Below are 15,843 nucleotides of genomic sequence, written 5' to 3' on the forward strand. Positions count from 1 at the left end.
CAACAAATTTGAAAGTTGAGGACAAGGAAAGCAAAAGTGGGGGCTAAGGGTTCTTTCCTCTCCTACTTCAGCCTTAAAACTACTTGCTTCGCAAAAAGGGGGTCATGGCCACCCTGCCCCCCCCCCCGGTGGCATGGGCCCTGAATTGAAGTTCAGGCCGGTTGATTGATTGAAGGGATTGTTCAGGCCATATTTGCCGACAAAGGGAATGAGGTATCCTTTATTTGAACATTCATCGAAAAAGCACTCATATATGACATAAAACGCCTCGTTTTCTAGATGAAATTTTTTAAACAGCACTGTTAAAAAAGTTACATTTTACAGTAGCTCTGCCTCACATTGTCCATAATTTGCTCTTAACTTTTGGCAAACTTTGAGGGTTCTTATTAAATTGTTCTTATAAAAACGAGTGTATATTGAACCTGCTATACGAGGGGCAATTTTCACTTGCAAAGACAAAGAGAGTACCTAATTTCCTTGAAAACAATCGGAGTTGGGGGGATTTTCTTAAAAGAACAATAGAATTTCCGTCAAAGGTGCACGAGAGTTCTTCCATTGAGCAATTTCCCCCTTGTACTTTGCCATCTGACTTCTGGATAGAAAAGTCCTGATTGTTAGGATTTCACACATGCCTTTTCATACGGTTTTTGAACAATATCCTGAAGATTTTAATTTTGACTTCGAGGAGTCAAATAATGTTTTTATCTGGAACTTGTATGCTTAAAGCGTCGGTTCCCTGTGTTTTCTATTGTGTTGTTTTCCTTTGATCGCGTTATGTTAGATCAAAATGGCCGAACGGGACAATGAAAAAGAAGCTGAAGTCGGCCGCGAAAAACACGATTCTTTGTTAAACCCTCGTGATAAAGACCAAGAAAATGTTGAATCGAAAGAGAAGTTGTCTAGTGGTGATCATGAAGGAGATCCTAGAGGTATTCCACCTAACAATGCCGCCAAAGAGCAATCTGCACACGATAGGCCTTGTTCGAGTAAGTGTGGAGATCTAAACGACAAGGAGTCGAAATGTACGGTTGAAAGTGAAGAAAATGTTAAATTTGGTTCTACAGAGAACGGCAATGCTGAAAATTTATCTAAAATTCAGCTGAGCAGAAAGGATGGTGTTGAAAGAGAAGAGAAAACTACTGATATTGAAACAAAGATTAGTTCTGTTGTGAAAAGCGATGATTTAACGGGAAGTTTTATGGAAGATGATGTTAGCTGCGAAAGGCTGAGCGTGAAAGATAAACAAAGCTTTGACCAAAACTCATCGATGGTTGAAGACGGGCTTTCCCGAGCAACCGTAGGAGGGTCGAAGTCAAGCTCTGAAGAAGAGGTTACTTGTACCCCCGAATGTGAGCAAAGTAACGCTACTAAGGCTGGAAAAGAAGACAAAAAAGGAAATCTGGATGGCAGCAAAAACGAATCCTTGAAAAACGAACATGAAATATGTGATAATCATGGTGGTTCTCAAAAGAAAAGTGACATTAAGGATGTGTCTTTGCAAAACCCATTGAAAGATTCCAACAGCAAGGACAATAACAATGAAAGAACAGTACAGCATGAAAGTGATCTAGATGACACAAAGACTCAGAAAGAAAAACTAAAAGAAGGGAAAAATATTGGAAAAGATACTTATGATTCAAATTTAAAACAGAAGGCTGATAACATTTTAGCAAAAAAGACTGAAATTTCAAACATTGGTGGAAAGTCTCCTACTTTTGATAAACTCATTGAGCATAATAGAAAGGTTGTATGTGATGAACAAAAGAAATGTGAAGATTTTGAAATGAAAAAGAATTCAATCAAGCAGGTATCTGGGAATTTAGTTGATGAAAGTATTAATAATAAGAGTTTGAAAGATTATAACATAAATGGTATGAAGGATGGGAGAGAATCTATTGAGAAGGAAAATTGTGAAAAAATAGTTAAAGCTGAAATTATTGAGGATGAGAATGAATCCAAGGGTATAAAAGAGAATCCAAAAGATAAAAAAGACAAAAGTGGTGGAAATGAGGAAGAAGTTATAGAGTCAAAAGTTAAAACTAAGAAAGAAGATTCACAGTTGTTAAAAGCGAGCAAAGATGACAGCAGCAAAATAGAAAGAAATAGCACAAGGTCTTCAAGAAGGAAAAGAAATGTACAAATGGATAATAAAGTGAGGGCAAATGAGGATTCTGTGAGAAAAGATTTGAAGCTAAATAAACCTGACTCTGGGAAAAACAGCTCTGGTTCAGATGAAGAAAGTAATGATGCAAAGTCTGATTCCTTGAATGTAAACGGAGAAAAAAATAGCTTGAAATCTGATTCTAGTTTAGAAGACAGTGACAAATGCTCAGAAAGTGAGGCAGCTTTTACGAAGAGAGCTTCAAATGACCCAAACTTTGCTGTTGTATATTCTTTTTTGTCATTATTTGGAGGTCTGTTAAATCTTCCAGAATGTTCTCTAGATGAGCTTGAGCAAAGTTTGGATAATTGTAATGACCTCCATCTGCAAGCAGGTATGTTTTTTAACACTGAGTCTGTTATGAAAACCTATACATTTATGACTTGCTAAAAGTAGCAAATCTTGTTTGTAACATTAAGAGTAGAAAGTTATATAGCTTCAACTTACAAAGAATGAAGTAGTTAAAATTTCCCAAGTAACAATGACTGTTGTGGTTACAACTTTACTTATATTGTTTATCACTGAGGTGAAATCATATATTCCAATTTAGATATTCCATGGCTTCATTTTGTGACTTTCAATGCCATGTATTCAAGTGTAAGGAAAGTCAAAAAATGAAGCCATGGAATAGCTAAGAAAGATGTGATGCTACAGGGATTATAAATGTTGGTATTAAAACTTGCATTTAAAGAATCAGTATTAGAGAAGGGCCTTAAAAATATGTTTAATAGGTAAGCAGGGTATATTAAAACACATTTTTAAGTTGAATCAAAGAAATTCAAACACAAGTCCTGATTAGTGGACTTTTTACATCCCTTAAAAATTTTAAAAAGAGACAAGCTACCATAAAAGCTGTATTTAGTTATAAACTATTTAATGATGATCTTGATAAACAGTATAAAAAATGTCTACTCTTTTTTTCTGTAGAAAATCATGGTTTACTAGAGAAGCTGCATTTGAAGTTATTAAGAAGACTTTCCAGATCTAGCAAGACACAGTTTAGTAGTCTGGGTCAAGTTTCAAATGACAGATTGTTAAAAAACTTAATCAAGGTAAGAAAAATACCATCATATTCACCCAAAAGCTGGCAAGTGTTGTGAAATTTAAATCAATGTTTCTACTTCTACTTCTACAACGATACTGAGCAGGACTGAGTATCGTTATCATGTTCAGAGTGCAAGAAATAATAGATTAATAGATAAAAAGTGCTAGAAGATGCCACTGATCAATGATTAGATGGAACATTTACATATATATATAACTAGAAGCTGTAATTTTTGTTGTCAAGACTAAATAAAAAAAGGGACTGAAAACTAAAGGGAACATTGAGGGGGCATTGTGGTAATGGATTGGTCAGTGGCATGTTAGAATTGTTTGCTTAGTGTCATATCTTGATGGAAAAAAAATGTTGATGGAAAAAGACAATTTTATAAAACACAATTTTTTCAAACCACAAAAGTTATTGTGATATTATAGTTAAGAGAAAATAATCATATTTTTCCCCTAGAGCTAAAAATATTCTTTACTCCCCCCCCCCCCTCAATCCATAAAAATCCGAATATTTGAATGATCTAAAGCTTTTCGATTTTAGAAAGTCTGGCTTCAAGGGGGTTCGTCAGTGCTTTTGATTATTAATAAGCATTTGAATACAAATTAAAATTCTAAGTCATTTAGGGACCAAATTTGATGTTGGCAGTAAATGCAGTGAGATCAAATTTGCCTTTTCTTTGTATTTTTTGCACTAAGGTAATAATTCAAAAGTATATATGCTCCAAATTATTCTTTTTTTGTTCTCTTTAGACCCTCCTTTGACTTCTGTATGTTCATTATTAGAAAAAATATCTGCCTAGTCAAGCTATTCCAATTTTAATGGAGAAGATATACACTTTTATATAAATCTAAAGGCTTTCCTTAGACAAAAGAATTCTTGATTTTCTAATTTCACTTTTTATTACCCCAACCTTGAAAAATATATTTTTGTTCTTTACTGCCGTATTAGTTTTTTACTGCCCTATTTTCAAATCAATCCAATGAAATATGTAAGCTGTGTGTGGTGTTCAAATAATGTCAATACAGAAAGCAACTAAATTAATTACCAAAATTAAATAGATTTTTAAAAATATGACGTTTCGAGCATGTACTCATTATCACATTGTAGCTATTTTCAAATGCTTTTTATCTGAAGCAAATGAATATTTCCAGTGACAACACCATATCTGTTAATTTAAAAGGCAACCCCGTTTTCCCAACATCTTTATCACAAGTCAGTTTGTTTTAAGTTCTTTACTCGTGTATCTGTTCAAAGTATTTATAAATGTATTTTTGAAACATTTTACTTATTTATGTCTTGTACTGTTCAAGTTCTCAAAGTATATTGATCTGGATCTGGCTTGGGACCTTGAGAAATTTGGCTACCATGTTTTGGGCAGCACAGAAAGACTTCTTCTTCTCAAGGTATTTCAATTTTGGTTTTTTCTCATGGACCTAAGGGACATTTCTCAGAGTTTTGCACTTGATTGAACTTTATGTCAATTTCCATTGGGTTTGTTCTGTAAACTTGTTGTATGCACTGTGATGCTGAATGGTGTTGTCTTAGAAACCCTTTTTGAAGTAATGATAAATGGATATTAAAGGGGCATTAAAAGCCACAAACTGTCTATCTGTTGTTCTGATATTGACAGATGTGTGTAGTTGCAAATGGCTTTGTATTTATATAATAGTAATAATAATAATAATATAAATATTTATACAGGATAAAAACAATTATTGCTGTTATCAACCTCTGTCCTATTAAAAATAATAAATCAAATGAACTAATAAAATTTCCCTATACAACTTTTCAATGAAATAAAAGGTTAAAGATAGTGAGTATTTATTTGTGAGAATATACATGAGTATTTGTGTGTGAGAATTTTTAAGTGGGTTAGTTTCAGTGTTGATTGACTTTTAGTTGTGTGTGGTGTTTGTTTAGAAATAAGTAGAAGGGGCTTTAGGCTATAAGTTTTGATTTTCTCGAAACTTTTTGTAGTTGGTTGTTCATGAAGCCGTAGCAATAGTAAGCACTGTTTGATTCAATGTAACGTTGATTATTATAATAGCTCAGTTTATGTCAATATTAATACCATGATGCATGGTTTATAGACTGGTTCTTTGCAAAATTCTGTTTTAATGCTCTTTGAGAAAGTCTAATTTTGTAAAAATTGTCATCTAGGCTTTGTGTGAAGTCCATTTTGATGAGAATCCAAGGTTCAAGGTCCATTTTACTGATGAATATATTAAATCAGACAAAATAGAGGCACTGAGATTGGAGCCAACTGGTTTTGACATGAAAGGAAAATCCTTTTGGTTTCAAAAGGTTTGTACTAGCTTTACCAGAAAAATATGACACCTTAATTTTTAACCTACCACTGCAAATGATGTATAAAGAAGGTTGGGATGTCATTTTGATCAAAGACAGTAGCTTAAAAATGTTGCTCCATTGCGATTGGTATTGAATGTATCAGCAAAACACATGAAATTGGTTACTGGTGTTTGAAAAGACAATTCTAATTTTCTAATGATTACTTTTTGTTTATTTTTTCAAAGAGGGAGCCCTTCAGAATTCCTAGTATTTTATTAATGCGAAATGTGCAAAATATAGTTTAGGCATTTGGCTCATGCTTTGAATTCTTTAGTTCTACAGCAGGGGTGTCCAACATTCGGCCCATGAACCAGATGTGGCTCACGAGGGTATATTCTGTGCCCAGTGCAAAAGTCAATAAAATTTTTATGATTCATTATTACTAGACATATTACCTAGCTATTAAGCATACTTTCTCATTATTATAAGCAGACATTACTATTATGAAGCTAAAAAGAGCAAGTCAAAGCATACAGAGGCAAATTTACATGACTTTCTTTGCACATCAACTGCAAGTTTAATAAACTTTCTGCAGAAAAGAAATGTAACATTTCGCATCAATAACTTTCTCATGTAACTGTTAGCCACCTCTGTTCTACAGTCAATTGTTTTCAAAGTAAAATATCAGGGAAACACATCAAACAGTTTGTTAGGATTTATTACATCAAAAAGACTGTTTGAAAGTTTATTTTATTTCTACATATTGCAATTTTGTTTCTGACTTTTTCATTAAAAAGTTCTGCGTAGAATTGTGTGACGCATAAATATATCCATTAAGCTCATGCTTTAAATGCTTTAATTATACCACAAACTGTTTTTAACTAAAATCGCTATTCAAAAGACTAGTTCAACATAGCGTATTGTACAAGTGATTGTGTATAATTTTATTTTCTTAGTCACTCGCTAATAATAATTCTGACACTTAGATCCCAAAATTTCCCTTATAAAATGTAAAAATGTAATATACTTTTCCAAGTAAATATTTTGTCAACATTTATCAACAGGACAACTCAGCCGGCTTTCGGATTTATTCTGTTGAAGAAGATGATGATGAAGGCAGTAGCTGGAAGCTTCTGGCCAGGTAATTGCTTTTTTGTTTAATTATTTTTTTTCGTCTTTTTGTTTTCACACATAATTACTTGTTGATTGTTATAGTTTTGAATGTCATCAAATACTCTTTAAAAACACCAATTCACTCTAAATGAAAGTAGCGTTACTGGTACACCCGCGAAATGACTCTTTTTGTAGAGTAAATATTGCTTGAAATTGTATTTTGAATGCTGGTTGACTTTTTCAAATGGTCTGTAGACAGCGAACATGTTGAGTCATTTATCATCGAAGATGTTTACCAACTCTTTTAAAATACCACCATTGGCCACTTGTCTTTCAGCTGTCACTCAACTTTTAAATGTCCTATTTTCCAAAAGATTCATGTTTTTTCAACAATTTTTTCTTGTCACAGTACAATGGAAGATTTTGAGCAGTTAATCGAGAATTTGAAGAAAAAATCTGAACTAAATCCTAAAGACGTCGCTTTGATGAAACGGAAAGAAAGAGTTGAAATTAGAAGAGCCAAAAAGCAGGAGACACTTGCAAAGAAAAAAGGCAAAGGGAAATCAAAGGCTGCCAAGAAAAGAAAAGGTTTGTATGTGGATGCTTTTCAGTTTCTAAATTTGATGATAATAAAGCAGCCTGATTGTTGGTGATCATAAGTGCAACAAGTGTCAGGGAACAGTGGCGGCGCTAGGTACCGCCATTGCAGAAGAATGTGTTACGAGATCACTTTTAGTGCTTCTTGTTAACGATCAGTTCTGAATTTCCTAATTTCTCAGTTACATAATTACTCTAATGAATCTCTTATTTTACTGAATGTTTTCAGATGGTTCCGAATCGGATTCTGATGAGAACGATGACAACCCATGTGCTCGCTGCTTCTCAAACAAAAGGCCAGACTTGGTTTGTTAGCACTTCATTTTTCACTTGTATGTGAAACGAATATAAATGAAGCGTCCTATTTACCTTCTATAATTTAAAAAAATAGTTTATACGTCGGACGCCAGTAACCACCATCGGATTCATTGCTGGGTGGACAGGAGGCAAACATCAAAATGAGATTCAAAGTCTGGATTCCTGGTCGTTACACTGTGAACTTTAAACCTGACCACGTTGCTGTGTTTTCCGTTTAGCAAACAAATACATCTAGCATCTCACCATTCCATCAAGCTCTTCCATCTTAGTTTATCAAGAATGATTTTCAATGTTTTAAAGCTCTCTCAAAAAAAATAAAATTTTTTGATGGCAACACTTATGCAAATGGCAATATTTGTTTTGGCAGGTTCTTTTGTGCGATAAATGTGACGCCGCATACCATACGCTATGTCTGCGACCTCCACTTATGTCAATACCGGAGGGTGATTGGCTGTGTCCATACTGTCAACAGGTACCCATCTTGCTTGAATAAATTTCTTGAACGATATTTCTAGATAGAATAAGCCCTTCTCTACAAGCAAACAAGTGAAATTAACGAATTTTCTAGACTGCTAGATAGAACAATTCCTTAGCAAACAAGTGAAATTCCATGCCCTGGACATTTTGAAAGAAGCCTGAGTCTCTGACGCAGGATAGAGTTTGTAATTTTTAGCCCACCTAGAAAGGCTGATGGATAGGACGAAATTCCTTTTCTGGCATCCGCTTTCAGAATAGGGTTTAGCCCAATGAACAATATTTAGAGTACATTGGCAACATATTCTTATCCCCGAATGGTATTAGTCACTATGCCCCATTGGCCTAAGGAGCAGCATCTCAAGCGTTTGACGAAAGTATCGTAAACGTTTGACGAGCTCTTGAAAAAATGTTTTTAAAACATGGAGACATCTCAGCATAGAGTAAAACCACGATGGGCTAAGATGTACTATTGACAAAAAGTGCTGGACTTTGTTTTGAATTTTCGGAAAATTGTCATATCTTTAACATTATCATATAAAGGTTTTGAAAAAGGAACACGAGTAGGGAGATTTCAAATTCAAAGTGTTATTTTGAAGCGAGAGAAAATGTATATATATAGTAAATAGGAACAACGCAAAACAACTAGAAAGGATATTTTATTGATGGGAAATTATTTGCGATGAGTATTGCTAAGTATGCTGTATGTATTTGAATATGAATAAAAGTATGTATGCTTGATGTATCGGAATCGATTCTTGTGCAAAGTTTATTTCGATTCTCCAGCTTGTATTAATTGACGTACTGCAAGAAAAACACAAAGATTTGGCATCACGGCGAAAAGCAATTGAGAGGATCGCAAAAAGGTATTTTGTTCTTTTTGGTTTTTTCTTACCGGCAAGGACTTTCGTTTCAACGCATGATATTTGTAACAAAAAATAACATCTCTAGGCATAGACTGAATGCCAGCCTCGTCTAGTCTGCGCCCACACAACCCGTTATTCTCGACCAATATTGCAATGTTGAATCTTCTTTGACCTGGTCTATCTTAAAACCAAAACCTCTAAAGGGCTGGAAAGCTTTCCCCAACGTCCGCTATCTTCTTAATTGCCAATGTTATGTTTTCATTGTCTTTAGTCAATATTTCTGATTTTGTGCCCACGTCAATAAGGGATTTTTTTACCTATCTTGAATGCACAGTGTCTGACAAATTGGCAAACCATGAAATCTTGATTCTTGCGTTGATACTGCTAAGTCTGAAATCGCTTGAAATCGCCATTAGCTTTGAGCGATTTCCATCCACATTTCCAACCTGTTTTTAACATATAGTTTTCTGTGTCACTTTATCACACATCCCTGTATGACGTCCTTCTCTCCTTGCCGTTGCCGTTGATGCAAAAGTATTTAATATTTTCAATATGCTGCGATTTTTCTTCCCTACCAAACCTCATTTTAGTTGCTGTGGTGCTCCATCCCACCAACAAGCTCCAACACAACAGCTCCATCCTTACGCGTGACCCGGCCCTTTTATCTTTTGATAAATCCACTGTTGATGTCGATCATATTTCAAGTATGTTTCTTTACAGGGCTGTGTTCGATGACATCAGATTGTCAAATATTGTAGAGGTATGCATGGCTTATTTTCTCTGTGTTGACTTTGATCTGTTTCCTGTTCTGTTCTGCTCGTTCCAAATTTCATCATTTCTTTAGACTTGGCTTCATTGCATTGAAAGTTTTTCATAGAACATGCAGTTTGAAGATATTGTTAAAAAGAGATAAAATAAGAACGAAAAAACCCCAATTTAATAACTTTTTACATTATTGTTTTAAAGTTTGCTTACAAATCAGTTATTGTCAAGAGTTTTTCAATCAAAATATGCATGCATTTATTAATATTTTCCTTTGAATGGGTTTGGAATGAAAAGTGTTTGTTGCCAACCAAATAGAAACATTTAAGCTTGTATTTCTCATTATTTTTTGTTGCGCTTGATAATTATTAACAACTGTTCTCTAATTGTTTTAATGAAATTGCCTGGAGGTATTGAATTGTTTGTTCATCACTAGACCGGCGGCGAAGACGATTCACGTCGTTCTGGAAGAAAAAGATCCAAGATTGATTACAACTTTCAGAATTACAATGAAATGATAACTGCTGCAATATCGAACGAATCTACCCAACCGAGGTCGGAAATATCTACTCGGAGTTTCTATGGGAGTAGACCTCATTCGAGGTTGGTTTCCTTTCAAGTCTAGGATATATCTTCTTTATATTTTGTTTAATGTCATTCGTAGCGGGTGTTTACCAATTTTTTAATATTGGTTATGAAGCGTGCGTATTTCACATGACAGAAATATTGTTATAAGAGGACTCAATCCTTAACATTTTAGTTACTATATATCCTCAAATAGGACTCTAGGTACTTATTTGTAAAAAAAATTTTCGGAGGCTTCATAGAGGTGGTAGGGCTTATTTGATTGCGTAGTAAACATATGAAACTGTCAAAATTATTCAACAGAAAAGTTATTTGTATTTCTTGTAAAACCTTACTATTTTGAAGTAATCAATTTCTACGTCAATATTATCGTCATTAAAACCATCTGCATCAGCAAATTATTTGGACGGTGCAACAAGATCCTCTGGAGTAGAAATGAATGGATCCTCAAAAAGGGGCTTATTATTTGATATAAGTAATTCTAAGGTAGTGCCTTATCGAGGATTTGGGATATCACCATATTAGCAACATAGATGGGATATCAACACAGATCCTTTAATGTTCTCTAAGACCTTCCCCACTCTCTGATGGAAATTTGTTGTAAAATTCTGTTGTTGCTAATCTGTTGCCTTTTGGTTTATGTGGATGATATGGAGCAACTACTGATTTCTTGTAGTAGCCGCAGAACTCGGAAGTTGAATGATCTTGATGATGATTCTATTGGGTCTGGATCAAGTGAATATGAAAACAGCCCCTCAGAGAATGAGCGAGAGGGAAAAGAACACGAAGATCTGGTTTCTCGTGGCTGTCGCCGTAGCCGAAGACTGAAGCGAAAATACGGTGAAGATGAAAAGTCAGAAAGTAGCGAGAGCGAAGATGACACATTCGTGCGAAGATCTACGCGGAGAAGAAGACCAACTGCCAAAACATATATGGAGTATGAATCAGACGACACCCCAGAGGAAGTTCTCATGAAAAAAAGTAAGATAATTGAAGATAACGACGAGTATGTTGTAAGCCAATCTGACGAAGATCCTGAGGATATTCTGCGCATTAGAAAACGACGTACAATCATAAGTGATGATGAAGATGATGATCAAGAAACGATAGAAGAGGATGTTGAAACTGACTTTGAAGATGAAGAGCTTTGTGCCGATATGGAAAAGAATGTAGTGAGTGATGACAGTGAAGAAGAGGCCATTCCATCGTTGAGTGAAGAAGAGGAACCGGAAGAAAACGACTCTGGAGAAACAACAACTGATGATGATGAAGATGATGAAAGGTACGAGGAAGAGTCAAATGGCAGTGGAAAACGAAAGAGAAGCGCCAAAGATGCACAAGAGAAGAAAAGAGGGGGTAAAGATATGAGGACGATTATGAAGAGTATCAGGGAAGAAGAGGTGTGCTCTTCAAAGAAAATATCGAAAGAAGAGGAAGAAGTAGAGAAGGTGGCTTCGATTAAGGAAGCTGAGGTGAAAAGTGAGAAGGAAAACATTTCTAGCATTACCTTTGCGTGCAAAGAAAGTACTCAGGGAGAGAAAAGTACTCATGAAGAGAAGCATACAGAAAGTGCATTGAATAAAGAAGATACGAGTGACTTAACGACACATATTATTTCAAATGAGGATAAAGTAGAATGTTCAGAAGTAGCAGACAAAACGAATATGGAAAACAAAGAGACTATTGGGGCTAATGTTGAGCCATCTCAAGGGTCAACATCTAACTCGCCTCTAACTTATTTGGCAGTAAGGGAAGAGTTGGAGGAAAAAGCAGCAAGGCCACCGGATTTGATTAATGACCAAGTCAAAGATATCAGAAAGGAGCTTACATTGCCGTTAAAGGATGTTGGTGGCCATCATAAAACGAAAGGAGGGAATGAACGACCCAAGCATGGCCCAGTTAAGCTTGATGTTCCCGGGCTTGATGCTCCTGTTTTGCGACCAAGTTTCAGTGGGGCTCATGCCCCAAGGACCTCGGGTCATTCCCAAGAGACAATCGAACTGTCTAGCTACAGCCAAACGATGAGGCATCCCATAGGCCCATCCTACAATCAAGGGTCGCCTTCCATGATGCCCATACCACACCAACCAGACATACTTAGGCCTAGACCGTATGCTGCGGATGTCATGCGAACGACTGATCACTACAACCAGCCTATGGGCAATTACTCGCCAATGCACACCCCGTTCCACATGCATTCTCCGTACCACGGTTATGTGGACCAGCAATCGTTTTTCGCCCAAAATTTGCCACCGTTTACGAGAGCGGCGCCTCCGGCATATCCTGGATATCCTGGAAATGATCCCCAAGCACTTTGGAGGCCTCAAAGTCTACCGCAAATGCAATGGAACTATCCACCGTATCGTGCCGGGTCACCGCATATCGAGCAGAAACAACGTGCAGTACAAATGCATCGTCCCGTCCCAGACGCGCACTCGTATAGGGGAAGCAGTAGTCCGCCCGCCTCTAACACAAAAGTAACAAAAACACAGAGCCGCGCACCTACTGTGCCTCATTACGGTGCAGAAAGTCCGCGTCGACCGAAGACTTCATCTGCAGACTCCCGGAAACCGTCAACTATGGAAAGTTATGCAGCTTTTCGAAACATGGTGATAGCACCATCAGACGATAAAGGACAAAAGAAAGCAAAGAGAACGTGATCTAAGGCTGTTAATGCTCGGCTCCTAGGCTCAGTTTATCGATGCTGTGTTTTTCTTGTATCGAAAACAATTTACCCGTCTGACAATTGCGAAGAGACAAAATTGAGTACAAGTTCAGGCATGAATATGTCACAAGCGAGATTGTATAACTAACTGTTGCAAAGCGAAAAGTTTACATCGTTAGTCTTTAGCGCAAAATGAACCATTGGAGTATTAATGAAATCAAGTGTATTTTAAAAGAATCTTTAAGAGTCAAGTTTATGTTTACAGTATAAAAACTACGCATGTTATTGGCCACAATTGTAAACTCAACATGTTATTTTTAGTCTCGAGTATATGTTTCGTTTCTGCTGTTGTTCTTATGTTATAACGTAGGTATACAATTTATATCAACATTCTTAGATTACGTTTTCGTTAGTTTGTTTACCAGCTATGAAATTTTCAGGTAGTTTTGTCTTCTCCCCTCCCGAAGTTGTAATTTATCGCCAAATACTTCACTTAAGTCAGCACCAAAGTAAGATCCCAATTAAGATTATAGAGATATTGCTGACGTAGAAATATGTAAATTCATTTTACAGTCACATTATCCAAGTTTTAGTTCTCGGTTTAGTCACATATTTGACTGTCGTAAGCCTCTCTGCTGCTCGGTTTGTTCCATTGCAGTGCCCATTGGAATCAGTTTAATTTTGAGAACAGCCTAGGAAGGGTTGTTCTGTGTTTGCAATTGCTTCTAAATTTTTTTCAAATCACCCCCGTTTCTACACTTGAAGCATCAAATCACTACAGTTTAATCCCGTTAAGTCGGACCTTCAAGGGGGAGGGGAAGAAAGAAATGGTTTGTTGACAAATGTCTGACTTATCTGGAATACCGCCTCTGACTTAAATATGAAAAATCGAATGGGAATTTAAATTCAGTCCGATTTGGTGCGCGGTACGACTTACCGGGATTCAACTGTATTCGTTTTCTACAAGTACAATGAAAAGAGCACTAACTAATCAAATCTATGCAAATGATTCTTATTTCTATCAAATCGTTCCAGTTTAGGACTTTTTAATGCCCTCTTCGAGTAAATCTGCACTTTGTCAGTTGAACTGAAGTGTATCCCACAGCAGTTCAATCCAAAAGCCGAGCCGCTCTGTAGCATTTAATCACTGATTTCTATCATGTCGCTCAGTACCAGTCGAAAGGTTGTCAAATCTCAATTGTATGCTAAAGACCTTAGCTGGACACTCCATGCTTGGTGATATAAACCTCAAGATTATGGTGTATTTAATATTTTATCTTGAATAATCGAAATGTATATATGCTAAGTGTATCAAAGAACATCAAAGAATTCAACCCCATTCATCACTTAAACAAGATTAAATATGGATTTCTGTAACCTGGAGAAAAATTAGCCAACCTGAACCGTGTCAGTTTTTCAGATCATCAGGAAATGAAACAAATGTGTAATGAATAAAGGTTTATATGCACGGGAAGTGAACGTGAATCAATGAATGAGTTTCCTAAAAACTAAAATTACCAAACACTGCTGTTGTGTGATGAGAGCAGATTTGATAGGGTGCAGTCAGCGCCAAATTTCCATTTTTAAGAACCTGTAGGAGCCTCCAACATACCTTAACTTACCCTATAGACAGGAGCATCCAACAAGGATGTGCATAAAGTTTGAATAAAGTATTGCGAGAATACATCGTGATTTGGTATTTATTATTTTGTCCAATATAGATATTTACCATTTGTTATCGTTTATGTAGAAGTATTAGCTTGTATCATCTTTGTTCAATTTTAAGCAGATTTTAATATCATATATCTTAGAAGAAGTTATGTATCTTGATGTTTCCTCCTTTCTTCTGAACATTGTCATGGCAGACTATTCGCTTTGGTTTTATTTAAAATGTTACAACGGTAGTTTTTGGAAACCTCGATGAATTGAGATTAATCAAGCGATGATTACAAAATAAGGAGCTTGAGTATCAAAAAATAAGAAAAAAGCTCTAGAATTTTTAAACACTGAGGGATAACCCCAAAGGGTGGAGGTCCCCCAGCCACTGATGCCAATGACTTGACAGTGCATATTTTGATCCCCAAGGGTTCAGATAAATACACGCATTACACGCAGTCCCTCTGTTGCTTCTTGCAAAAATGATACCGCAACCCGACATGCGAATGAAAACCCTTGGGAAAAGAATAATCCGGTTGCATCGTGGGGTATTGTGTTTCGTAGCATTTTGGAAACTAAAGAAATCAGCCTTTGTTACCTCCCTTACTATAAGAAATCTGTAAAATTTCTTATTGACCATTAGAAAGATCTCCAAATTGGAATTGCATTCAAATGGGCTCTCCTCGCATTCCTTCTTGGAATACCTTGCGCCAATCAAAGAGAAATGCATGATTCAAGATGATCTTCCGAAGAACGTCAAGGTTGAATGTAGGCTTAACGATAGCACAGTGACTTGGAAGGTATGTCTTGCATTTTACATTCGTAACTTTCCGTTCAGTTTTTGGCTAGAAACATCAAACATAGTTTGTTACAATAGTTCAGTAACCATCATGTGTCAGTTCATTGCTAGAGCAGGCTAAAAACCCCGAAGGCAAGTTAACATTAAACTGTTGGTTTTTGAGGCTAGGTCGCTTCGTTTGAAAGGCTATCATTGTACTATTCAGAACCAACTTTCATGCCTAATGATTCTAGAATTATTATGGAGGTGATAAAATCTGTCTATGTCCAAATTTGTATGTACGTAAAGAGTCCGCTTTCCTTCTTGGATATAGAAAAGTGGTTCTGAGCTCTGTGGACACTGTAAACCACTTAAAAGGGGTTTTACCAACGTGAGTTCGTTGTAGGCAGAAATGCTCAAAAATACGGCAAGTTCGACAAATAAAGGTACGGCTCTAACAGGCACGACAAACTAGCGACAGAGCTTCTAGCAGTACGTCAAAAGTTTCGACAAGACTAAACCTAACTT

General features: G+C 36.2%; 1 protein-coding gene across 1 annotated transcript; it reads left to right on the forward strand.

Moving 5' to 3' along the window:
• The first annotated feature begins 746 nt into the window (after positions 1–746).
• LOC135684223 (uncharacterized) lies at positions 747–14,697 on the forward strand. The gene is made up of 12 exons (XM_065199676.2): positions 747–2,495; positions 3,089–3,213; positions 4,523–4,615; positions 5,373–5,516; positions 6,566–6,642; positions 7,024–7,202; positions 7,441–7,517; positions 7,897–8,001; positions 8,790–8,869; positions 9,590–9,629; positions 10,068–10,234; positions 10,893–14,697. Exons 1-12 carry the CDS (start codon positions 788–790, stop codon positions 12,874–12,876), a joined length of 4,779 nt encoding a protein of 1,592 aa, XP_065055748.2. The 5' UTR covers positions 747–787; the 3' UTR covers positions 12,877–14,697.
• The last annotated feature ends 1,146 nt before the right edge of the window (positions 14,698–15,843 follow it).

Source organism: Rhopilema esculentum, chromosome 21, assembly GCF_057945365.1.
Source record: "Rhopilema esculentum isolate cy_ngs chromosome 21, ASM5794536v1, whole genome shotgun sequence".
NCBI lineage: Eukaryota > Metazoa > Cnidaria > Scyphozoa > Rhizostomeae > Rhizostomatidae > Rhopilema > Rhopilema esculentum.